At 41.1% G+C, this 26,860-nt stretch overlaps 1 protein-coding gene across 3 annotated transcripts in view; it reads left to right on the top strand.

Moving 5' to 3' along the window:
- KANK1 (KN motif and ankyrin repeat domains 1) overlaps window positions 1–26,860 on the top strand; it is a 133,157-nt gene that overhangs the window by 60,746 nt on the left and 45,551 nt on the right. For all 3 annotated transcript variants that reach the window (XM_083883722.1, XM_083883720.1, XM_083883721.1), the window contains one exon: window positions 20,488–20,604. In XM_083883722.1, coding sequence (XP_083739848.1) covers window positions 20,568–20,604 — 37 coding nt within the window. In that variant the 5' untranslated portion in view covers window positions 20,488–20,567. The remainder of the gene's footprint in view (window positions 1–20,487; window positions 20,605–26,860) is intronic.

Here is a 26,860-nt window from a genome sequence, read left to right as displayed (position 1 = left end):
ATATTAATCTTAATGATATTAATGAATATTTATTAATATAAAATAATTGTATTAAATATACTTAAAATATTAACTTACATTAATCCTTAATGTCAGTTAACTAGAAATAAAATTATCAGAATGCTGAACTTACCAAACCTAATTTTTGTATTTGCAGGATCCTTATTTTTTCCTTGTCTTGTTCAGATGTCTGCTAGTTAAGACATTGCATTATTCCATAACATGAATACAACTCTGAGTTTGTCCACAAATGTATGCTATTGGAATGAGTAATTCTCTGTTGTCCATTGCTCTTTGCCTATTGTTTATTAAGTAAATATAAAGTTTCTTAGGCAGAAGTTGCTCTGTGGTATAGGCAATTAGATACTCATATGCAGATTACATTTCTTTCAAGCAGAGAGAACAAATTGAGTGGCATTTACTTGCCCTCTCTAAATAATTGTAAGGGCCACTGCTGAGGGTTATTCTGTGTTCCAATGCCTTGAATGAAAATTTGCAGCATGCTGGTGCTCTGTCACAGCTGTGTCCTCCTAGACAGTGATTCAAAGTGTATCTGTGGGGAGACATGGCAGGGAAAGGAGGAGCCCAGATGTTAAAAAGTAATTTCTTATGCAATTGTTCTGCTTTGCCTGAGTAGCAAAGCTAGAGGACTGTGTAAAACAATTACTGCTTGGACACAAAACTCTATCTTGCTGCTCCAGGGGAGCTTTGTGGTTGAAAAGGGGCCCTTTTCTAAGTACAAAATAACTGAAAACATAGACAAAGATTAGGCTGTTGCTGAAGAAGCAGAGCTTGTGCCTGCAGCCTGAGCCAACCTCTCTGATGGTCCTGCAGGCTGCTGGGCAGAGAGCTGGTTCTGCTCTGTGCTTCTGCTGGTACCTGCTTGATTTCTCACCCCTGCTTTAGCTCCCCTCCTAAATGTGTTTCTGCCCACAATTCACAGCCGTGCTGAAAGCTGCCATCCTTCATTCCACTAATGAAATTGGACTTCTAGATAGCATTTAAATAGTGTCACTTTTTGCTTAGCTGTTAAACTAATTAATGTTGTACTTTAAACAAGGGCACAGTTCATTCAGCTGTCATAATGAAAAGATACTGTGTTATTTATTTTAAATGTCTAGGATTTTGCATAAGTACAGAGAAAAACAATCTTATCTCATTTTGAGATAAAGAGGTTAATGCCACAACATATTGTGTGGTCAGATTAGTGTACACATATATATAAGTGTCCAGCTGTCCTTCTGAAATAAGCAAGCAGTGACAAGTTTCAGAGCAAAATTTAGGAAAGGTATTCTGGGTAAAGAGAATGCAGCTGGTTTGATACATAAACTGCATATGTCCAAGTTTAAAAAAAAACATGGAGAAGAGATGTTTCAATTTTCACCTCATACAAACCACCTGTTTTCTCTGCCTGTCTTGTATTTGAAAAGGATAACAAAACTCATTTGTATTACTTTTTCTCCTCTCCTTTTTTTAGCAAAAATAAAAGTACACATACTTTGTTTTGTTTCTCTTTCATTATCTCCTCTACCAGGACATTATTGGCACTGGTATATATATGCAGTATAGGGGAATATTTCTGGATAACCATTTCCCCAAGGGTGCTTATTAAGAATTATTGCTTTGTATTTCACACTGTGGTACTAAACAAACAAACAAATAGAAAATTCAACCCCTCCTTCCAGCTGGGAGTTACAAATGACCTTAAAAGTGAACCAGCAGTACCAATGAAAAGGCTGTGGTCTACCAAAGATAAATGGAAATGCATACATGCTATAATATAAAAGTTACAGAAAATTGAGTAATGACTGGTTTATATTATACTGTAACCACTGGGCTGAATGTGCTTGAAGTCAAGTATATTTCTGTGAGTAAGAGACGAGGAATTTGTTGACAGGAACAATAGTTAAATCTCTGTGCCTTCGCTAGGGGCAAAAGGAAACTTGATTTGTGCAGCTGCATCTCACTGATAGGAAGGAAAATATTGGGTTATTGCAAAGAAAACTCTGCCCAGTGCTCTCAGCACAGTGTTTTAGAAAATTGTCCTGATTACATACTGTTTGAGTTAATTTGAGTTGAGAGGAACATAGAGTTTCTTGAAGAAGTAAACATAATAAGCTGGCAAATTATATTTGTAGTCCTTTTATCTGTTGATTATTTATCATTTGTCAGTAAATAAGATTGATATTATTGCCAGGTTTTACCCTGGCATTAGCCAGTTCTGCCCTCAGTAGTTTTAAGTTGTGCTGGAAAACTTGTATTTTCCAGGTAGAGCAAAAAATAGACATACCTATTTATTTTATATACTGAGTTTTGGACTACTTAATGGAAAATGGAAAATTTTGCAAGGTGACACCTTGCAAAATGCTAGAGGCATCTGCAGCTGAGAAGGTGGGTCATTACTTCGAATGCTTTGGCCAGAGAGGTTGACCAAAGCCAAGGAAATGAGTAGCAAAGTCAGAGTTTACAACTTTGATTTCTCTATCTGGGAGAAATTTTGTCTGAAAATTCTGGTTTCACTTAATGGAGTTCCATCATTCGGTCAATTTTTGGGCAAGTTAGATTTTTACCCCAAGAAACAGACCTATTATGTATGAGGTCAGCCACAGGGTTCTCATGGGAGTTCAGATAAACTGCTCTGAATCTGGGCTCAGCTCTGCTGTGAATTTACTGAAACAGCTGCTTATCAGTTGGCACAGGTCACTGCTTTCACATTCTTACCACAGATGCCTGGGAAAGTTGGGTGTTTGTGCATCCTGTGCTTGCCTATTGTTAATATTACCTCTGACATTCTGCAAAACAGGCGGGAATAATAATAATACATTGTGCTTGCTGTTAGCTTTCAGTTTATCAGCTCTCTATATCCCCTGGAATAAAGCTAAAGGGAATGACTGGGCTGGAGGGCAGGAATGGGGCAGCCCAGGCTTTTGGTTTGGGGCACATGCCTGCTGCCTTCAGCAGGTCCCAGTGCTGCAGGCTGGTCTGGGAAATAAATTGCTCAATTACTAGATTGGCACTGTCTCCTTGTGGGTGTTTTTACTGCTGTTTTCACTCTCTGAATGGCCCTATGGTGAGATCTCAACCATCCTGCAGGAGCAAAGGCAAGGCACTGCAGATGAGTAGGGTGCAGACCACAAGCTGTGTGGGAGCAGCCATCATCTCCTGTGAAAACTTGCTCTGTACATCTTGGGAGCCTTACAGGTCTTGGCATTTGGGTTGAAATTCAAGGCTTTTAGGAGTGTTAAAGTGTAGCAGGCTCACCGTTGTTAGCCTAGCTGCTTTAGTGGATTCCTGCCCTTCGGAAGTCAAACAGGGTCCTTGGCTATTCCATTAAATCTTGCTGATAGCTGACTAGTCTCCGTATTCTCATAAATGTTCCTGGCAAAAACAAGCATATCTCTTGGCTTGCAACATATCTCCCTACCCTGTTCTCCTTTGAATTTCATTGGTTTGGAATATTAAGTGGTCTGCTGCAGCACCTGCAGTATGGGGGCAGGAGCTACAGTCCTGCCAAGAGCAGAGGTTTTTCCCTGTTTACACCTTATATGGAGAGACTCAGAAGTTTTTTGACAAAAGTTTGCTAAAACTAGCACCAGGATGCCAGAAGCCATAGTGATGCATTTTGATTTTGTAATATACATAAGTAGCAGTCACTTAATCAACAGATCTGGCAAGATCAAAACCAGGACTGATTAGGACATAAAGAATAGACAGTAAATAAAGAAAATTAATAAATAATCTCATCTGGGATTAGAGGTTGATGTGAGAGAGTTGGCAGGAAATAATTAAAACACATTCACTGGGAGATATGTTTATCTTTTATTCCTGTTATTTATTCCTCCTACTTTTCATTAATGCAAATTTCCGCCCATGCTGTAACTATGAGCTGGTGCAAAACACAGCTGGCCCTGAGGGATGATAGTAAGAAGCATGATGTTTATTCCCCCTCTACTCCTTTTAGTGGTTGCTCTGTGGAGGTATGCATTGCTATCCCCACTGATGATTTCAGCAAATTTGGGAATGAACTATGTAGGTTCCACCTGACTGGGAGCAGAAACCACACACCTTGATACCAAAGCTTAAAGTAAAAAAAAGTAATTGCTTTATAGTGTCCCACAAATAGGTTTTAAGTGTTGTAGTTTGAATGTTAGGAGTTAATTTTTACTGTCATTAATCACAGTTTGGAGGCTGAAGAGGGCAACATGGTAAGCTTTTTTTAATGAAGTAATTTTCTGAACTGTGAAACTTTGTTTAAAAAGAAAAAAGCTGATTTTTGTTGAAAATGTGAGCACCATTGGGGTACATTGGAATAACTTCTGTTCTTGTGAAAACCATCTTTTGTTCTGAAATAATCTATCTTGCTATTCTGAAATCTCACTCCAAGGTGCTATTTTTTTTGGGGGGGGTCAGGTTTTTCTGAGTTCCTTTACACACAGAATAAAGCTGTGCAGCTGCCACTCGATAATACCACACAAGATTGCAGTTGCACTGAGGAGTGTATCCCATTTTTGGTGAGAGGATGGTGTTCAGTAGCCCAGATGGATTTTGTTAAGATGAGGTCTATTTACAGAATGACCAGGTTGGAAGAGACCTCTAAGATCATCGAGTCCAACGCAGCCCTAACAGCTCAACTAAATCTTGACACTGACTGCCACATCCAGTCTTTGTTTAAACACATCCAGGGATGGTGACTCCACCACTTCCCTGGGCAGACCATTCCAGTACTTTATCACTCTTTCCATAAAACTTTCTTCTAATATCCAACCTGCATTTCCCTTAATGCAGCTTGAGACTGTGTCCTCTCATTCTGTCAGTTGCTGCCTGGAGAAAGAGACCAACCCCACCTGAGCACAACCACCTTTCAGGGAGTTGTAGAGAGTGATAAGGTCACCCCTGAGTCTCCTTTTCTCCAGGCTGAACTACCCCAGCTCCCTCAGTAGCAGCAGTGCATATTGGCAGGAGCAGTGCTCCTCAGTGCTGCAGAGAAAAGAGCTCAAGAATCTGTTCATGAGTGATAATGTGTGTGAGCACAGTGGCTTGTTGATGTTTTCCTACAGTACTTTGCTCTAAACTAATCATGTTTTTGAAGGACTGTCCAAGTATCTTTGAGCTGCTTGTTGTCTCTGATTTTATTCTGTCCTCCCTTCAGAAACAGGCAACGGAGTAACATCAAATTTAAAGTAACTACAAAGCTCACTCTGCAATAGTTATTTTTTCTGGAACTAACGCTTTTAAAGTTATTCACAGATAAAAATAAATTACCTCTTTAGACTGCAGTTGGCTCCATCGTGAGTCAACTCTATCTCGCAGTATTTATCAACACTTTTTAATATGATGAAATGTATATTTAGAGATAATATTCATACACATAGAGTAGCAGTGATTCCTAAAGGCTTTTTAAAAGTATGTTTTCATCATTGTTGCTTTGAATGTGTTTTTGTTACTGCAGCAATGTGAATACACACTTTTCTCATGGGAGGGGCTGGCTGGTGTCTTCACAGGTCTGTAGAGTGTAGGGAGTGATTTCTGCTGTTCTGTCCCACCTTGCCTCAAAAACCTGTGTGCTGCTGAGAAAGAACAAAATGTTCTCTCCACAGTTGCATTCCTTCTGCCACTGTTCACTGCTGCCAAGTCAATAAAATGAAAGTGGAAATTTTTAGAGCTTTTTTTTTTTCCTTTATTTTATTTATTTTTTTTTTTAAACCTTTACTGTGTTTTGGTTTCTGAGCAAAGAGCTGCTGACGCCAGACATGATCCCTGTTCAGGTTTTGCCTTCCCACATTGCCTTCCAGTTGGCACTTTCGGGAATGTTTGTTTCTGGAGCCTTTTTTGAGCCTGGCAGCCACATGTAAAATCTTTCAGGAGGGGAGGAGATGGAGTGGTGTTCACACACACATACACACACACACACAGCCAGCTGTGTTTATTTCCGTATGAGCTAAAAACTGCCCAGCTCCAAAATACACAGCCATAAAGAGAGCACCACCAGAGCAGCTGTAGGTCACCTTATGTATGGAGTCAGGGTTTATGTGCCTGTCCTGCAGCAAGGCCAGCTGCCTCAGGCTCTCAGCAGAGAGGTAAACACCATGAAGAGCAGAGTATTTGTGGGTGTCGCAGAGCTGATAGGGAGATGATGGTGGGAGGCACCTTGAAATCCTTGATTCATCCCTACAGCTCTTGTGTGAGAGGCCAACTCCTACTTGAGACAAAAATCTCATTAGTTATGGACCAAGAAACCTTGCTGTTAAAAGGTGATGCTAAGAAATTTGTCTCAACTAGTTCTTTATGCTACTCGTTTCTCTGCAGCTGGGAGCAAACTAGATCACAGAGAGGGATGTTCACATATCTTGCAGCTCTGGTAGCTCGTGCTGTAATTTGATTATCAGCAGTTCTCCAAGTAAGCCTTGAAAGTCCTTTTCTGCTTCTGCAAGTCCTGCAATGAGCTCCCTAAGGAAAATGAAGGACAAATACCACTGAAAATGTGCAGTCTACTTTTTGTGCTGCAGTGTCTGCCACTGAGTGTCTGCCACTGAGTTAACCCTTCCTATTTCTATCACACTTTTCCAATAATGCAGTCTGGTATCTGAGTTATAATCTTGGTTTTGTTATGTTACTTCAGAGTACATTAAGCCTCCCATGTATTTATTTACAGCAACAACAACAACAAAAGCCACCCTCCACAAATTTTGGGAGCAATCATAGCTAGCATTTATTATTATAGAGCAACTGTTGATGTGTGATTTACGTACCAAAAAACAAACAGCACAATTCTCCTAAAATCAGGTGAGAGTTAGTTTTTGTTAAAACTTCACAGTTTTAACACAGTTTATTAAAACTACACAGTTCACAGTGTAGAAGCTGGTGTGACTTGGCACATCAGTTTGTGAGGTTGCCCAGTAAGGCTTGACCAAATTTTAGACATGTCCATGTTTAACATTTGCTTTCCTAATTCTGGTGGGAGTGGAGACAATGTAAACTGAGTAAGTTTCCATAGGAGTTTTGTTGTTTAAGTGCCATTTAGCTTTCTTAAAATTGGCCCTTAAAGAATGTGCCTTACTTGACAGTTGCTGATGAAAATAGTGCTTGTTTATGTGCCCTCAAAGGCTCACGTGCCTGAGCTGTGATATGATGAATTTAGCTACATTTATAAGGAAACTAATGCTGGTTTTCACCCTTCAAGAACTTCATTTTGATGTGTGACCTAGCTAGTATTTTCTTTCTTTGAAAGGTTCTATTTTCATATATATTTCTATTTGCTAATTATTTTTCAGTGTGATGGCAGCAGGTAAGAAGCATAGCAATGGTCCTCAGATAAATCAAAATAATTTTCATTTGGGTTTATATTTCTTCCCCCAATTATGAATGTTCTATAAAATAATTAATATATAGCAAAAATAAGGCATTTGAATTGTAATACTCTATTGCATATCTAAATATAGTTTTCTTCATAAATCATATTTTTAAAATAATAATTCACATAGTGTTCATTTCACTTCTTAAGTGAGGATTAGTGAAGCTGCAAGCTTAGCATCATTTGCCTGTTTCTTCTCTTTTCACTTTACATTTTTCTGGTGAAGCAGATATATTGTGTTGAAAATATTGGTGTCCAGTTTACAAGCAAGTATTTTGTAGTGCCAATTCTGTTCTGGTAGAGGTAAACCAAAGCAGTTTTTGTGCCCGTACTTGTATAGTCTTTGAAAATCAGATTACATTCTTCTCAGCAAGGTGTTTCCCCAGCTTAAATGATTGCAGAGAGCTTCCCACCTTGATGGCAGCCTTCCTCCCTGAAAGAGGAAATACTTTTATGAATAGGGAAACACAGAATATTTCTAAATACTGTGCAATCTAATATCTTAAATCTATTATTTACCCTATTGCTTAATGGCAAAGGAATATGCCCTTTGTAAGCATGTATATACAAGATATGTGATGGCTTTTAGATGTAGGGAATGGAAAATTAACTGTTTACCTAAGGAAAATTTTGCCTGCTTACATGTTTTCAGCTTTTGAAACCTCGCTGCAGGTTCACATCAGCACACAGCCTTTATTTTGTTCATTTTCTTGGCCACATTTTGATACTGGATGTACATTATCAGAAAAAAAAGGGCAAAACTTGGAGTAATAATTAGCAATATATATGTCCACAGTCATTCAGTTGTGACCTCTGTGCTCACTTTTGCTGTTGTGTTGAGGAGGGGGAAAAGGAAAAAGTCATTCAGTACAGCAGAGAAAAGCAAAAAGTAAACACTAGTATTTCCTTCTTTAGTTTCTTTAGAAACTAAAGAAATTTAAAATAGGAGGAGTAGTTGCAAAAATCTTTAATCCTGTCATGTAGTGCTGCTTTGTAATGGTTTTGGTTGTCTATTGCCTTCCCTTGCAGTGAAAATATAAAGAAGTGTAACAATTCCCATTGCTTGCTTTTAGGCAGTGGACCTGTTGCTCCAAGGAATGGGAGCAGATAAAATTAGGACTGATTAGCCCCAAATGAGATACATAGATCCTTGGTGACAGAACAGTAAAAATAAGCAGCTCCTCCGGATAAGTAAGGTGGGAAAAAGGAAATTCAGTGTATCTTAAGGAAAAAGCTAGAAAACATCTGTTTTAAGAGTCCTCTCCTGTGAAAACTTTTCTCAAGATTTTAAATCAGTAAAAGATAAGCTATATTGCTAAAAAGGGTTATTTTTAGACTTTGTAAGGAAATTACAGTGGCTGCAGAAGAGACCCTTAAGTTCTGCTCAGACCGAAAAAACCAAAACTTAAATCTTAAAAATTTTCCTTTTTATCTGACTGAGACAGCCCTTGTTCAGATTCAGCTGCTGTCTTCTGGATTATGCATAGAATGAGGGGAAAAGGGGACAGGTATAAATAAATTATGTATTTTCTGTTTTGCAGTTCTTGCAAGAAGATAGATGGATGTCTTTTTAAGCTCTGTATTGATGTGCTTGCTGTGGCTGTGTGTTTTATCAGAAATATGATAAATCTCTGGCCCTGGGGAGATCTCAAAGTATGGTTTACCTTTCTGGGGAAGAGCCATGTGGATGGGAATAACTGGAACAAAGAAAGTGCCCCTCTGCTAAAGTGACCCCTTTATGGTATGGTTTCAGGAGGGCATTGATAATTGTGCAGCAGCTTTTTCTGCTCTCAAGATAATAATACAAATTAATATGAAAGCCATTCTTTTGTTACTAAGAACATCTGAATTAGTTTTAGTTTTATTTACACCACATAGTTTCCTGCTTAGGAACTTGCTTTCTGAAGAAACACATGAATCACATTGAAGATGCATTGTTTCAGTGACAGTCCTGCTTTGTTGCTCTTCATGAGCTTAAATTCTTTTGTTGCTTTTTCTACCAGAATTTGGTTTGTTGTGCAAGATGTTCTGCCATCTATTTGTCTGTTTGCTCATATGGTGAGTGATAAAAACAGGGCTTATTTTGCTATTTCTTTATTAACGTTCTGCTCTCTAATAAGAGATCAACTAAAAAGGTAACATTTATGCACCTCCACAGAAAGGTATAGTTTTTGCAGATTACAATTAACTCAATCCAGTGTCTCAGAGTTATAACAGGGTGAGTTTTTCAGATCCATACACCATGTGGGGAATTACAGATTTGATTCTACTTGACACGTGTTGTAAGACATAGATGGCCCCTTGTTTGTTATTGTCTCAGCTCATGTCAGCACTGAGAGGCAGTTTTGGCTGACAGACAATGTGAATGAAGGCTGAGTTTATTTGGATGTGACTGGCAGAAATGAGAGTCAGCACTGCCAGCCTCGATGGCACATGGCAGTCACACCACACATGTCCCAGCAGCTTGTCAGCACCTCTGCTTCCTGGCACCCTGTGGCACAGCAGTGCTGTGCCTCATGCCAGATGCAGGGCTTTAGATTAGAATTTAGATCAGAATTTTTAGATGCAGGGGAGAGACATAATTCAGTGAATCCTGGCTTCCTAAAGTGAAAAGTTCTCGTGCAGTAAGTTGATCACAACACTTTTGTCTGCACTGGGCTCTCTTGCCACTGTCCATCTGTTTGAAAAAGATGGGGAGTGTAAGCATAAGAAGATGCTGTGAATAATTAATGCAATTGTTAGTTCACTCTCTCACTGAGAAGGAGGAGGAAGACAGGTTATGTGAACTCTATGCTGATTTCAATTACTCGGATTAAATTACAAAGTCCCAGAGCATTAGGAACAGGTTATTTTAATGTTGGTTTGACTAGGCTGCAGAGAGGAACATCCCCTGTGAGGGACAAGTGCATTGCCCCAACTTGTGGTCCCCTCCTTTGGGTGGGTAAGTTCCCTGCAGGTGTCCACACGTAGCAGAATATTTTTGGCTGCGTGCAATGCAGAGGCTGAGTGACACTTGCCTGACAAGCTGACAAGTCTTTCTCTATGAGCTGTTGAGCAGGAAGGGTATGGAGATACCCAGCTAGGCTGGCTCCATCATGCTCTGCTGCAGCTGCTGCCAGATGGTCTCCAGCTGGTTCATGCCAGCTCCAAATCAAAGTGTGGAGCCATGGCTGGGTGATTCTGCATGCTCTCCAACAAGAGGCCATATACCATGTGGTGGGGTGACTGGCAGGTTTTTTGCTGCTGTGGTATCCTGCCTCCCTCCTGCCAAAGTGTGCAGGCTTGCAGGCCATAGGCTGTGGTGTGAACATCTGGTGGCTTTGGAGGCTGGACCAGAGAAACCTCCTCACCCCTGTAATAAGTGTTGAAAGCCTCACAAAAGGTGGTTCGTGGCTTAGGGAGGAGGTAAAAATAATTATGTGCACATGCTGGCTGTTTCTGAGGGATGCTGTGTGATGGAGAGCGAAGGGACAGCAGCCTGGAGGATGTCTGGAGTGTGTTCCCTGGCCATACTGAAGCTGTGAGGTTGTGGTCTCAATAGAAAATCCATGGTGAGTAGGGTCCCCTTGTATTGCTGAAGGGCTACTTCAAGCAACTTAACAGAAAATGTTAGTATTGAGGCTCTAGGTATAGTCTAGCACTTATGGATAGATGCTGGCAGTATGGGCTATAGACAGACTCTAATGGAGTGTGAGACTTCAGGTCCTCTCTTGTACACTGTGGTACATGAAAAGCCAGAGTCTGGCCCTTGGAGTATTTTCTCCTTGCCCCTACAATTTTCCACTTTAATTGTGGAAAAAGCCTATAATTTCTCTGTTTGTGAAAGGTTGATACCACGGTCCACAGAACCCATATTAGTAGTAAAAAAAAAGAAAAGAGATACCAGGATTTGGGCATTATTGTGGAGAGGGAAGCAGCATTTAGGGCTAAATGGGGACAAAGTGGACCTGCTAGAGCTTTCTCAGGTAAAGATACACCTTCAGCTGAGATCACAGTTACATGAGCAAATGCTGCTAGACAAAAACATTTGTTTTTGAAGTTGCCAACTGTCCCATATCATTGCCCTTTTGTCATATCAGATTTATGGTTGGTCTGGTTATGTATAGCATCTCAGACCTAAAATCAGAGCGAGAGACAGACTGAGATTTGACCGTCTGCCTCTAAATATGTTTCATGCTTGTGCCATTATATATGCAATGCCACTGAAGACTTAATACTTGGGTACTTTATAGAAGGGTTAGACTTCTCTATTTATCAGAGTTGGTGCCTTAAAATCCTTGCAGTTTGTCTTAGATGCAAAATCTAAATAAGATCACAGTCCATTTCATGAACTGTTTGTAAATATCCTTGATTGGTTTGTTCATCTCAGCCTTCAAGTTTATCTACCTGTAAATTCTCTTTGAATAAGTGGATTAATTTTAAATTATTGGAATCTGCATATATGTTTTTCCAACTGTTGTTCAACTTTTAACATTTAAAAATGGAGTGGAGAGGATGCTGTGTTTTGTCCTGCCCCACTGAGTGAACAGATGTGATGGGCAGTTCATACACATGCTGTGGGGAGGAAGGCAGAGCTGCTTCTTATCCCTGGCAGAGCAGTTCCAGGGTTGTCAGCTCTGGGAGGCCACAGGCATACTGCAGCTGGGATGCAGGAGCTATCCCCAACATGCATTCATTCCTTTCCCAACCTTTTGGAAGACTTTTCATTTGTTATTCGTGCTGGATTTCAGCCTTTGTCAGAGCAGATGAAAATGCTGCTCAGCACACATTTCATTTCCCTCCAGGAGACTGAACAATTTTAAGCCATGGAAGTCTCACCCCTCCTGCTTTTCCACAAGAAAAATGTGGATAGCCCAGTTGCATCCATTTGGCTCCCTGTCACAGCAAGCATTACAACCCATAGCAATATCATACTGGCTTGAATTCACGTATTTTTATGTGACTCATTATTCACTGGCATAAATAAAAGGGAGTGTCTTCTACATCACCCATTAGGAATTTCAGGTACAAAAAAAAGTTCTTTTTTTTTCTGTCTTGGCTAGCTTTACTTTTTCTAGTTGATTTTTTTTTTCTCTAACAGAAACAGGAATGGGTTTCCGAGCTGCAGCACCATGCAGTCTTCTGAAGGTGTTTGGTTGGGGTTTTTTTTGTTGTTGTTGTTTCTTTTCTTTTCTTTTCTTTTCTTTTCTTTTCTTTTCTTTTCTTTTCTTTTCTTTTCTTTTCTTTTCTTTTCTTTTCTTCTGTAATGTAATGTAATGTAATGTGATGTGATGTGATGTGATGACAATGATGTTGTCAGGTATGATTTCCAAAAGAGATGGGTGGTCTGAGAATGCTTGCAGGGTGTAGGGGGCCTTGCAGCACTGTCTGGTGGGTGTCATCCAAACAGACCTGCCTGTGTTTAGGCTCACATCACATGGGTGAAGATCATGCTCTTGCACATTAAACAAGAGCCAAGTCACCAAACTGCAGCCCAGTTCTGTATGGATGGGATGTCCTCCTTCTTACAAGTGACAAAAGCATGCCAGCTGTGATTTACAGAACCCACACAAAGATCTCTTTTTACTAATGAGTGTTCCTGGTAGTAAAAACATACAAGGGCTGTGACTTCTGGCTGACAGTGAGTCTGCTGGATCTCTGAGAACAGGTATGGTTACCAGAAGTCCACTAGGCTGACCTGATGTCTTTTGGGTTACTTTGGAGAGCTGTATCCAACCTCTGGCCTATGCTAGAGAAAGCTGCTTGTGCTTGCAGATAAATTCTGTTTTGTCTTAACTGTGTGACAAGAGTTACTAGAACTGAGGTCTGCCTTCCCACAAATTAACTAGTTGTTAGGGCCAAGCTTGGTCACACTAAAAAAAATTGAATGTGCCTTACCCCATTTTGTAATATTGTTCTTGCAAACAACTTTTTAGTAAGATGCTGTTCATGACCGGGATCTTCCACATAACTATAAATATACATGAAAGGGGCAAAGTAAAATGAGCTGGGGATTGCATTGCCTATTAGCTGGCAGAGATGATTATAGTTCATAAAATCACAAAGGGTGTAGTTTGAATCTGAAAAAGCTGAATCTGTACTGATTTTGATCAAGTCCTGCCATGCAAGAATTTGGTGGCAGTAAAATCTGAAACATCAGTTTAAAATAAGAATAAAGTATATGGTGGGTATTGACAGCCTGGGACTTCTTGCCCCACAAGGCAGCAGGAGCAGGTGGCATCAGCAGGGTCAGAAAGAGGCTAGTCAAATTCACAGGCAATTTATGTGAATATTAAAATTACATAGTAAGGACATACCTTTAAATATTCCCAACCCAATAATAGTTGATGCTGGGAGAATACAGAAGCATGGGCTCATCATAAGGCACTTGTCCTCTCCTTAAATAATATCTGCTGTTGCTACTATTGAAAACAGGATAATCTGGATGGATCATTTGTCTGCCTTACAGAATGCTTGTTAAGTTTGTTTCTGCTGGGTCCTATTTTGAAATCCTTTTGCTCTTTCTTTTTCCTTTCCCAGCAAGTCAATGAGTGGCTTTTGTAGAATGGCTGATTTCTCTTCTGAGTCCTCCAGACACAACTGGGATCACTCCTTGGAGAAGGGAAACTAAAATTCAGCAGCTGATGGTAGACCATTTCTGCTGTTGCTAGCAAATGTGACAAAGCAATACTTTTAGAAATTCATAAAATTTGTGGATATTTCGAATAGCCAGAAGAACCCAGCACCTTTGAAATATTTTCACATATATCCATTTTCTGAGGCCTTTTCTGTGCAGAAAGCTGTCCAGTAAAGCCCCACTCCTGTGCAGTAGGTTGATGGCTTGGGAGAGTGAAACAGAAGCTCTGTAGAAACTCAGCACAGGAGATGAGAAGACTATTTTCAAATATGTAGAAGGAAACCCCCCAGACCCCATTACTGAAGGTTGTACATTTATTCTCTTTATTGCAGCAATAGCAAGGTGGGCAGACAAGCTTTATGCAAGTCTGCTTAAGAGAGGGGCTGGGGGAAAAGACAATTGAGGGAATCCCCATAGACTGACTGATGTTTATTTCCAACACAGCTTGAGACTTGGAGCCTGGCATTGCATTAGCTCAGACTTTGGGGTTCAAAAGCAACAAAGCTTAGAGTTGGGTCTGATTTTTTTTGTTGTTGTTGTTTTTTGTCAGAAGGGAAGCATTTGCCCTGGGTGGGAACACTCTGACTGTTCTTTTCTTCAGCTTGCTGACTCAGGTCCCAGAGTTTCTGAGCCATCACTCTCTTCTTAACAAAGCTTAGCTCAGCTTTTGCCTGAAGCTCTGCTGTAAAGAAAGACCTTTTTACAGACCAGTGCCATAGGTGGAGGGAGTGAGGAAGGCAGGCAGGTAAATTCATGCTGACCGTAGCCATATCTTGTTAATTAACTTGCTTGTTGAAAGGATTTACAAGGCTTCTTTTGCTCTCATCATACTGCAGATTCTGCAGAAGAAAAAAAAAAAAACATAGTGAGAGGTGACTTCTTTAGATTGGCTGCTTAAATAGTGTCCAAAATAAATGACTGCATTGTAGTAAAAAGTCTCTGTCTTGTGATGGAGAGACTGAACCACAGCTGACTGTTGCCTGAGAGATGCTGCAGGAACCACTGGTCCCAGGGATTTTTAGTTCTGCATTTTAGAGTGGCCCAGCTACTGATTTATTTTGTTCAGTTAGTGAGGCTTGAACAGCAACTTGCATAAATTTGCTTTTGATTTCAATGCAATATTAGAAAGACATTTGCTCTAGAAAGTATATGAATGAGTGAATTGTTACATGATTAAATAATTAAGTGAAATTTAAAATCACTCACAGTTTACCCTTATCTCAAAGTTGATTACTCCCTGTCTGACCTGAAAAAAAAAATCCTTATATGTCTGCATTCTTACTTGGTTTTTGGCTTTAATTCTAAAATAACATATATTAAAAAAAAAAGGTATGTCTCCCTTACAAATGTTGCCTTTCAGTTTATTTGGCCACTCATTTTGATAAACATAAAGATAAGAAGAATGCAACCAAAGTTAGGGGTAAGATTGAAAAGAAAGTATCAGTGAGATACAGTCATTATCCCAGGATAGATACCAACCACAGAGCAACTCCCCACGTACTTTCTCTTTTGCTGTTGTTGGCTTCAGACCTTGCTTCATTTAAATTGCACCTGGCATACCTGGTACATATAGGTTGCAGACATTCCTGTTTCCTGTAGAGGAGCACAGGTCTGAAAAGTGCTTGCCACTCTGGCTGAGCAGGAGGGATTCCCAGTGCTAATTCCTTCTTGCAGCTAGAGAAATTACCACCTATGTTTTTAGATGGGTTTTGCATGTATCTTGTCTCTTGTTTGCAAATGTTATCAGTGTCTTGCAGAATGAAACTGGGCAAGTTCTGCTGCCAGGACGACCCACAGGTCTCAGGCAGGAGTCTTGCTGCACTGATGTATAGCAGGAATGGAGCAGTACCAGTTCTTCTTGAGTATTGCATCTCGTGGGTCGACTTGCTCTGTCAAACCCTTCTACCCTAGACCTATTTAATCACCACTCTGCACTTGCTGGATAGGATTGCAGAGCTGGTTTTTCTCCTGGAACCATTCCCTGACTGCATCCATCTGAACAACTGGGAGCCAGTACCTTTGAATCCTTCACAGTTCTCACCTACAGTGAGATCTTTAATCCAGATCTTTAACAGAATTGTATTGTCTGAGCCACATTCACCCTGTAAGTGGTGCAAAATATGGTGCTGGAGCTTGTTTGGAGTGGTTATTGTGACTGTTTGCTCTTAAGAGCCTGTGTGTGCCATGAGAAAACAGAAGATACATACTCATCTATTTAGCTTAAAGCCTTCTTGCCTGGGAAGCCAAAATCTGTTTTCTTGAATCCCACAAACCAGTGTGTGCCCATTACCATTTCCACATATAACCTCAGCCCTGGGCAAGAGGACATTCAGAATTGCTTTTCTGGGTTAAGAGCTGAGTTATATTTCTCTTCTAATTACTGTGTGGCCAAAATGCTGTTCTACAGCTGCTCTTAGACCAAATCTCAATTGTTTTCTATCTTCAAGTGTCTCCTGCAAACATCAGACTGAAGTGTGGAGTCTGGATTTTCTGCAAGGTCTGTGCCTTTTGAGGCTTCTACATTTCTGCAGTTCTGCTGTGTGGATGCCAGAACTGACCTGTATGTCCTCAGATACTTCTGGTGCTGAAACACCAGAATAGGTGTCAATGACCCAGCAAGATGCAGCACAAAAGGGGAGCAAGGTTCCCTTCCCCTTGTGACTGGGACAGGATTAGGGCTTTATGTTCTGCCTTAAAAAAAAAAAAAAAAAAAAATCACCATTCTGGAAAAACCTGTAAAAGCTGGGGTGTCGTGAATGTCTGTAGAAACTGAGGATCATGTGTGTTTAAGGTTTCTGCTATTGAACCTCAGGGCAGAAGGGAGTTTGAATATCTAATGCAAAACACTTTAAACAACTGCTTCATTGAGCAATAACTCTTCATATAGCTAGTCTCTGCTTGTTTTGCATTTGCCCTAGGATCTGTAAATCACAGTATTCACAGGCAAGCATGGGTTGAGCATGTAAAAACACATAGGCAAAGAGTTGGAGAGTTGGGAATGGAATATACAAGCTCCTCTACTAATTTTCTTGTGTAAGATGTCTCTACTGGAGAATATGCTTTGCTGTAGAGGAGGCTGAGTTTTCCTCCTCTGTATTCTAGCTGGTCTCTGGTATTTTGCTGTGCCTCACCCACATGGGAGACTTGTGTCCAAATGCAGCCTCTGGGATGTGTGCAGCTGGGGAATCAAATGTGGCACCGTTCTAAAAATGATCCATGTGTGTGTTAGTGCAATTTCAGGAATTCAGGAATTCCATTCCCAACGTATGGCTTGAAGCACAACAAAATTCCCTTCTTCCATGAGTTTGCTGAGCTCAATCAGATTTCTTCTGTACTTGAAGAGCTGTTAAATAGGCAGATTTTCAATTCCTGCTACATTTATTCTAAAACAAACAGAAAAACTAAAACAATACAGAAATCAATTCTTTCACTTGGCTAACGAATTATTAGATCCTGTGTTTTTCTCTCTTTTTTTTTCCTTTCCTTCTATCTGTTTGGCTGAATTTGCTTCCTGGATTATTTTATTGATCTTCACTTAAGCTCAGAAGCAGCAAGTGAGTTTGCTTGAGGAACTTGAGCCTGCATAGCTTTGAAACTAATAGAAGCACACCCACAAGGCAGTTTGTACCAGGTCAATTGCATCTCTTGAAGCCACAACAAAATGTAGATCTGAGGCCTTGTTTAGATTTTCAACACTGTTTTTTATTAACTTTATGTCAGTTCTGACCTCAATTACATCTGTTACTTGCTTTTGAGAATCTCTCCTTGTTTGTGCCTGTGAATGGTGACTAGTGTTTTTAACAGATTTTACTTTTAAACTCATGATGAGGCACACCACAGCCGGGACTCATTTTTGTGGTTGACCCACTCATATTTGGGACTGCACTGCACCTAAAAGAGATGTGTCATCCCCCAGGATCCCCTCCCACCCATCTGTCCATACCTATCCCTGGGTGCATGTTCTCAGGTCTCCCCTTGTACAATGTATATAATGAAAGCAGGGACGCACACCTGTTTTTACAGTGCTACTGAGAAAGCACAGAGCTATGCTGAGCAAATTGGAAATGGGTGAAGAAATTCAGTGGGTAAATTTACCCTTGGTTACACACTGATAGAGATTGATGCCCTGCTGAGTGCAGCCTGTCCTGAGACAGTGGCTGTCCTGAGCTTCAGGATATGTCCTGAACTTCACATGGATGCTGATGATATTTTTTAAGTAAGCATTCACTGTGATTCAGTAAAACTTTCCTGTCTTCAGCTTAAAGCAGAACTTTATATCCTTACAGCAAGCAGAGATGGGAGTGATGCTTTAAAATCTCTCTGTTTGAAAGGAAGTAGTGAACATTTTCCTAAAAGCTCAGAGATTTAAAACTTCTGTCCTGGCTGCAAACTCTGCCAGCAACACGTTTTGGGAATTTCTTTTCTTTTCTTTTCTTTTCTTTTCTTTTCTTTTCTTTTCTTTTCTTTTCTTTTCTTTTCTTTTCTTTTCTTTTCTTTTCTTTTCTTTTCTTTTCTTTTCTTTTCTTCCCTTCCCTTCCCTTCCCTTCCCTTCCCTTCCCTTCCCTTCCCTTCCCTTCCCTTCCCTTCCCTTCCCTTCCCTTCCCTTCCCTTCCCTTCCCTTCCCTTCCCTTCCCTTCCCTTCCCTTCCCTTCCCTTCCCTTCCCTTCCCTTCCCTTCCCTTCCCTTCCCTTCCCTTCCCTTCCCTTCCCTTCCCTTCCCTTCCCTTCCCTTCCCTTCCCTTCCCTTCCCTTCCCTTCCCTTCCCTTCCCTTCCCTTCCCTTCCCTTCCCTTCCCTTTTTTGTTGTTGTTGGGGTTTTGTTTTGTTTTATGTTTTTTTGTTTGTTTTGTGGTTTTCTTGCCATGCTTCATTGTTTCAGAAATTTGATAATTATCATTAAGCCTGGAATCTTGTGATGGGTCTCTATGCATCATGGCCTGTGTTAGATTTCTGCCTCATATTGCTGTTTGTAGCCTTTCACTTTTACAATCTTTGCAGCAGCTTTGTGCTCTGCTCTCCACTGAACAAGAGATGGTAAACATCAGTGTACATGGCAGAGCTTGGGGAGGAGAAACTGCAATTAAGCTCTTTCTGCATTCTTGAAAAAATGATATCAGGATTGTACTAAAAAATTAAGGCATTTGTGTTCTTGAAGGAGAAAGCAAAGCTGTATTAGCTTGTGTGATGGAGCTCTGTCAGCTTTTAAAGACAGCCACTTTCTCTATCAGTCAGCGTAGCTCTGACTCAAATTCACATGGTGCCTGCGCTCATTAATTTCTTGATTTTCTTTTACTTTGCTAATTTGCTTAGCTTCTAAATACTTCCCTGCACATACTGCCAGAGCTAAATCAAGTATAATTGGAAAAATGTGACTAGTTTGTTGAGGAGTTGTCAGCCCAAGTCACATGGGGGTGGGCAAAGAAGGGTGTTCTGCATACACCTAAAGCTCCACCTATCTGAGTCAACAAAATGAAATGCTGTTTGGACTGTAGAAATCTCAAAGCAGGCTCAGGAAGAGGCATCTCTGCAGCCCCAGATGAGTCAGATCTTCTACCCTGAAGATGAGAGTTGTGATCAGGCTGACCCCTGCACTCAAGGTGGGCAGGGAAGGAGGAACAAGAGCCCTGCTGCAGAGCCAACAATTCCGGCTTTGCAGATCCAGCCAGCTGGCCACAGAACTGCTACTGGTTTGGCCTCTGCCTTTCACTTGGCTTCATCTCAGCAGCCACCCACCCAGGGGGACAGTGCCCTTTTTCATGTTCCTGCAGCCTGAGCTTCAGGCAAGCACTGCTTATTGGTTCAGTCTGCCATGTGTGGGTTGGAAGAAAAAATAACGCCCAGAGAGAGACCTTCGCTGCTGGAACTGGCAGTGGAGAGGAATGAGCATCAATCCCGACTGCATCCGTGCCACCTCTGGTTCCCCCACCCTGCTGGCTTCCACACAGCAGCTGTTGGTGTCCAGGTTTGTCAGGCAGAGATGCTCTGGCTGCATCCCAGGGTTCTGCCCTCACCTCCCACCTGAGCTCACAAATTGCCATTAGTCCCCCACTTGCTGGTACAGTGCTTCTGTAGGTGCTCTTCACCTAAAAAAATCCTCTAACCCTGCCTTCGTAAGATATTGGGTGATCTAAAACTTCATACACCTGCCAGCAAACGTGAGGAATCTATGGTGGTACAGTTGAGTTTAGAGACCAGCTGCAAAAAAGTTGAGGGCAAGCCAGAAAAACCAAGGCTAGCTAGCAGATTCAGCTGGTTAAATCCTCACTGACGAGAGATCCAGAAGGTTGTCAGAGAACCACAGCTCAGCTTCAGTCAGTTGGGCACCTTTGGGGTGCCAGATTTAAGATGAGCATGATGGATGCTCATCATGCTAGGATGCTGATTTAAGAGGAGCATGCTACTGCTGCACTGGAGTTCGTGTTGAAGATGAGACTTCAGACACTCAGAAATGCTGCTTAATGCAACTAACTTCTTAAAACTACGTGTTTCTAACTGCCTTTTTTTTTAACTTGTTTGTTCCAGGTTGCATGTCTGGTTGGACTTGATGCATGGCATTTGCATGACACCAAGCAGCCTGGCTGTGGATGTGTTGCTGAGCAAACATGGCCTACCCAGCAAATACTAACGGCAGTGCTGCAGGTAATTAAACGGGAACACTTTCCCCCTTTGGATTATTAATTAAACAGAATTCTCACACTGTGCGAGCAGGAAAAGGAAGCAATGGCAGCTTAAATGCTGAAAAAACAGTTTCCTGGTAGATCAGAGCCCCTCTCCCCATCCCCCACCCCAATAATCTTTTAAATATTTATAGTGTGCAAAGTAGTTTGGGAAGACTTAAGGGCTGACACTCAGTCATTCAGGATGCTCTGCTCTCAGGGGGCTTACTCTAAACTCTGGGAGGCCTAGGGCTGTGCTGCAGGATCATGTGTCTGTTTTACTGAGTATGTAATAATTCGTGAGATTAACCAGCTCTTAGTGCATCAAATGCCCAGCTCTTCCTGGTCACCCTTACTGGTCAGTCTAATTTTTGTTGCTTGCTTCTTCACAAAGCATAAAAACATTTCTCAAGCAATATCCTGAAGAGGTGTTCACTTTTTTGTTTATTTATTTATTGTTCGTTTGTTTATATTTAAGAAGTTCATAAACTGTCGGTTTTGGTTGGTTGTGTGGTACTCTGTGAAATGGATTACTTGGCATATTAAAAGGTTGCTGAGGAAGGTTGGCAGGTCAGGAGGGGGCAGAAATTGCAGAACAACTGATAACAGCACAGCAGCAGTGTTCCTCCTCCTGTGGTTATGTCAATATTTTTCTCTTCTGATCGCTGCACAAACATAGTTTTAGCTCAATAAAGCTGAGGCTGCTGGAGTAGGATTACATGGAAAATTTCAAGTGCATGGCAGGAGCTTTTGGGTTGCTCACTGTGCTCACTGTAGAATCATTCTAATTAGAGCATGGGATTAAAACATTTTGTGTGCAGGATATTAGAAATACGGAGCTCCATTATGTGCAGTTTATGCAAAACAAGAAGTCTTCTTTAAAGGCTAGTGAAAAATTGAATTAAGTCTTTGGAATTGCTATTATCTGTTGATGATTTAAGGTTAAATTTACCAATGCTGTTAAATCTTGAGACTGCTGAAATAAGATATTTCTATTCCCTTCCCCCACCCCCTTTTTATATAATTGGAAGTATATTCTTTAAGATAGAAACCATATCATTTGGTAACCTCCAGTAATCCTTTTGAGAAGGTGGACTGCAAAACCTCTGCTGTGTGACTTAACTGTAGCAGTTTGCTGCCTAAAATCCCCTCATATAACTTGACTTTTATTTGTAATATGCCTTTAACTTAAGTCATGCAGAAAAATTTCCTCTGCTTACAAGGAAAGAAAAATTGTGCATGGAGTGTTACTGATTGGTTTACTAATTTTTTTTTTCTCCCTGCAGTAGAATTGCCTGGTGAAAAAACTGGTGGGCTGATGTATAAGCCTAAGAGAAGCTAAATGCTTGCACTGGGGGATGTGTTAATGCAAGACAAAATTTTAGTTTCAGGATTGTTATGCAAACAAGGCTTCTTGCAGCACAAAGCTGTTTGTTCCCTGATTCGTAGAAAGACGCCGTAATAAACTGCGAGCGTTTAATTCAGAGTTAAATTGGACAACATTTTGCAGATACTGTCAGGACTTGTTGGCTTTGCAAACCCTTGAGGCCGGTGTTCCGACACGCAGCTAATGCAGTTCAAACCCTCAGCAGTTCATCATAGACAAAATACTGTGATTTGTTGTGCTGCTGTGCTGCCCGGGAGAGGAGAGTGCCTTTGGATGAGCAGGGACTGACTGATCTGGGCGTTGGAGGCGCTGGAGCAAGTTTCTTAATTGCGTGGAGGAGCTCTGAGAGTGGAAAGACAAACTTCAGGGGTGGTGTTTTCTGCGCCCTCTGAATCAATCAGCAGCAGGAAAAAGAACTAGAAAGACTTGTTAGGGACTACTAAGCCGCATTTGTGTTACTTTGAATATTTTGGCAAGTCTGACTACATGTTCAGCTTCATTCAAGTATGAAGTGACTAAGAAGCAGTGGTTTGCTTTGGTTAACTCGAGAATGTGAGTACTTGCACTATCAAATAATTATGCCTATGTGCCATTTCGGTAATTTTCTTTTTCAGTGTACAAGCCTATATGGACTACTGCTGCTGCAGATGGAATCTGTAGAGGAATGCTTGAATTTGGAACTTGTTTCCAGGAAAGGATTAGCTATTTTGCATTTGTATAGAGATTTTTTTAAAGGGATATTTATGGGAAGTAGATTTGCTGTAAGTATTTTAGTGAGTGTGTACAGGAGATAAACTACAAAGCAAGTGATGACTTTATCATGAAAGGACCTATCATAAGTCTCTCTGTCTCTTGCCTATCTCAGTAAAGACATGAACCTTAAATGTGGTGAATAAATGACAGAGACTGTGATTTATGCTTCAGTAATGTTTGTCAATAGTTTTGTTTGCTGCTGACTTAAAAGTTTTATCCCTCTGTTCACAGTTTCATTGCAGAGAGGTCTTGTAGTGAACTGTATTTCTTTGGGCTGCAAGATTATTTGTTCATTTTTATCCTTTTTTGAAGTTGTTCTCGTGACTTTGTACTGGTTTTGGACTAGGCTGTCAAAGCTGTGCTGTCTGCTCAGAAAAGAGCTGAATAAACTGGTGCTTGCAGAAGATTTTGCTTTATTTTATCAGGTGCTGGATAGTGTTTAGTTATATGTGCTGGATAACTGTTTACAGTCTTCCCTGATAGCTCACTGCTCAGTCCAGTAAAGTCACCAGGGTTAAGGAGTGTAGTGCCAGTCCAGAGCATGCTGTGCAGTCATCCAAAAAGCTGCCTCAGGAGCTGGGAAATACCCTCAGTCTGTGGGGAGCTATTGGGAGTCTGCAGTTGGTTTGTTACATGATACAAATTAATTTCTCTTTGCATAGTACAAGAAAAAATAAATTAGGTGATTGTTTCTCTAAATAGTATTAGTGTCTCCATTAACTTCTGGGTGAAACTTCCAGTAATTGTTAGCTTCTGTGCTTGCTAGGACTGATGCATAATTCATCTATTTAATGAGGCTCTGCTAACATTCCTGTAGTGATATCTGTAGAAATGTCTTCCAGCCAGCTACAAAAAGCACAATGCACTTACAGGGCAGTTTGGAAATAGCTCTGGCTGGATTTTCATTCCTTTCACTAACAAGCTGTTTGTGAAAACTTTTTTTTCAAAACACTTTCTGAAAGGCACTGCATGGAGTAACCTTCCAGTCTAATTCTATTTATTCTGATGTGGAGAACAAGGAAGCAGCAAAACAAACACAGGAGACTGATTTAAAAAAGATAAGGTATTAAAAACTGTATTTGCTACTAACCATAATAAAAACATGTTTTATTTGACTTCCCTAAGCACCTCATTCTCTGTATGCAGAGACTGCAGAATTGTTAGTCATTTCTTCACAGACATAAAAAAGCATTTCCAGTTTTCTTTAGTACGATGGGCTGCAGGGGTCAGTATAGCAAGGCTGTGTCACAAATCCTTTTTTTACTTTTGCTGTAAAACAAAAGCATATTATTTTCTGTACGTAGTGTCGGAGATTCCACTGCTCTTTTCTCTTTCATCCCTTCTGCCTGTGCCTTCTCTTCAATCCAGTGTATGGGTTTATGTTTTCATGCCTTCCCATTCCATTTTTAACACGCTTCTCTACATACAGAAGCACAGCATCCTGCACACATTCAATTGAACTGTTTCCCTACATGTTCAACTCCACTCCATGCTTTAGATTCCTGCACAATTCTTAAAGCAGTGGCACTGCAGCACCTGAACATCACTTTTACTGTTAGTCTCCTTGCACCTGTAAAGCAAGGAACTGCTGCTGTGATAGCCAGTCTGCAGTGTCTTTGCTCCCAGTGTACTCTTTTCACTCCCAGCTGGGAGTGATCTGGGCATCCACCTTCATTCCCTGCAGCAAGTCAGGGCTGTGGGACCACAGGTGGTTTTGATGAGAGATTCAAATCATGTCTGGACTGCTGTTTCTTCTGCAGGAGCCTGGCATCCTCTAGTTATTTTATATGTGCACAGTTACACTGGAGCACCTTGGTCAGATTTTCTTTGTGTCTGAGCAGTTTTCTTGACTCCCACATGAAGTTATAACTACACATCAGTTAGTCAGAGAATGAGGCCATTACAAAAAGCTGCTGCCTGAAATAATGTTGTTTGAGATACTAACGTCAGCATGACTCAAAGACCAAATGTTTAATAAATGTGTTTTCCATCTGCTGGTATATAAATGCTTAAGCAACTGTTGAAAAGTATTATGAAAACCCCAGTTAAGTTATTAACCCTTTTAATTGAGGCCAGTAAATAGAACACACTTTTACTTAGAGCAAATGTTTTTATCACACACATCCTCTGCATTGATTTGTAACAACTCTTACTTACCAAAGATTTGTAGACACACTTTTCTTTCAGTTACTGTATTGTTTGACTTACAATATCTCTCTCTTTGATTCAATTTTTTCTCTCATTCATTTAGGCAATATACACAGAATTTTTCACTATTTCTATCTTCATGATGTAAATACAGTCTTAGCAGAAAGTGTGCACCAGAACATGATCACTGTTATGTACTTTAGCAGAATATCCACCATTCTTCCTTACAGACCATCAGTTTGGGGACCAACAGACCTACATGAGCTAGCAGTTGAAAGTGTTTGATTGCTGGGCAGTAGTCTGTCTGCTGGAGCCTTTCCTCCTGCAGGTATTGCAGGTGCCTGCCCCAGGGGCTCAGCTGCTCTCACTGCTTCCTGCACTGTGGCTGTCACTGAGGTATCCCTGCAGTGCTGCTGACACACCAAGCTCTCTGCTCAGCAGCCTCTGAGTTCACTTAGTTTATCAGATGGAAGTGACCAGGATTCAGGAGAGTTTGTATTTTCAGCAAATCAGCCATGCAAGGATAATTTGTTTGAGTCAGGACTGTATGATGACAGACTGTTCAAAATGTATTCCTCCCCTGCTGTGCTCCCCTGCTCCAAGCCTGTTTCCAATAACTCTCAGAATTAATGGAGGTAGGTGTATGCCCAAGGTGTGTTTTAGGAGCTGGTGAAAGGCTCCTGCCATCAGGAGAGCCTGCTCAATTGGCCTACAGTCTGGAGCTTTTGGGATGGGCAGATGGCTGTCACTGGGATCCAGCCCCTGCCTCACCCACAAGTGATCCTGTGAGTCACTCTGGTGGTGCCCAGGATTTAAAAACAAGCTAGGGTGGGACCCTGAAATCTGTGGGGAGAAGGGTGAGTGAGCCTGCAGTGATTTCACATAATCTCTATCACAAGTCATATCAGAATTTTCATCAGCATGCTGTAGTACGTTCACTGATGCCAGATCTGCCTTAAGGACAGATGGCTGGAGCTGAGGCACGTGATCTCACAGTGAATTCCAGCTTTTTACATGTATTAATAATTGCTTCTGCAACTGCTAGTTGATGACTGTAATCCAAGGGTGCCTTGGCCTCTGCAGCAGAAAGCTTAAAAATGCACTGACTTTATGAGACTGCAGAGGACCAGTGACCACACATCTTTTACTCAGGACTTGTTGCCCAAAGAACGTGCCACATTCTGATTTTGGATTCTGGTGGGAAGGTAGGGGGTCAGGAAGAAGTTAGAAAGTTAGAAATACAGTGTCATTGGAAGTTTGGGGACACAGGAGTCTGCTCTGGGTAGCCCAGTCCTTAGCAATGGAAATTGCACGTGGTGGGAAAGTGATGGCCCAAGATACAAAGCCATTATATGCAGATGCTGATGCTCTGCAGGAGGACAAAGTGACCTTGAGAAAAAGAACAGATTTAATTGATCTGTCTTTTCATCAGAGATTACTGCAGGTGTGTCCTGTTCTGGATTATCTTCTGCAGCTGCCCAGATTCTTACATCTCACCTAGGCAGAGGACTGTGTTCATTTCCCTGATGAAAGCTTGCTCACAGGGCAAAGCAGGCTCTCCTTCTCTGAGCTGCTGTGATGCACTTGTGTGGGCAGCACCTAGAATTTCTCATGTGGCCTGTTGCTGCTCCCTGTGGAAATGCATGCCCTTTACACCCTGTGAGGCAGCTAAGGGTGCTCATCTTGTATTTTAAAGTTTTCTAGGGACTCATCAGGCATGTCTTGCTGTTTGTGGTACCATGCAGCCTTACTGAGCTGGAGATTAACAGTGATAAAAAAGCCCCAAAGTTCTTGTGGTGGAAGTCACTGCTTTGCACTGTCTGGGGGCAGTAGGGGTGAGGATAAGGAACAAGCTGCAGAAGCAGGGCAGGCACATGTCACAGGAAAAACACCAAGAATAAGTTTTTCCAGACTTGAAAAAATATTCTCTCTTCATTGTCTGACTTTCCCC

This window comes from Zosterops lateralis (assembly GCF_965231275.1).
Source record: "Zosterops lateralis genome assembly, chromosome: Z".
Classification (NCBI taxonomy): domain Eukaryota; kingdom Metazoa; phylum Chordata; class Aves; order Passeriformes; family Zosteropidae; genus Zosterops; species Zosterops lateralis.
The sequence above is the reverse complement of the archived record's forward strand: the minus strand, read 5'-3'. Positions and strand labels throughout refer to the sequence as shown.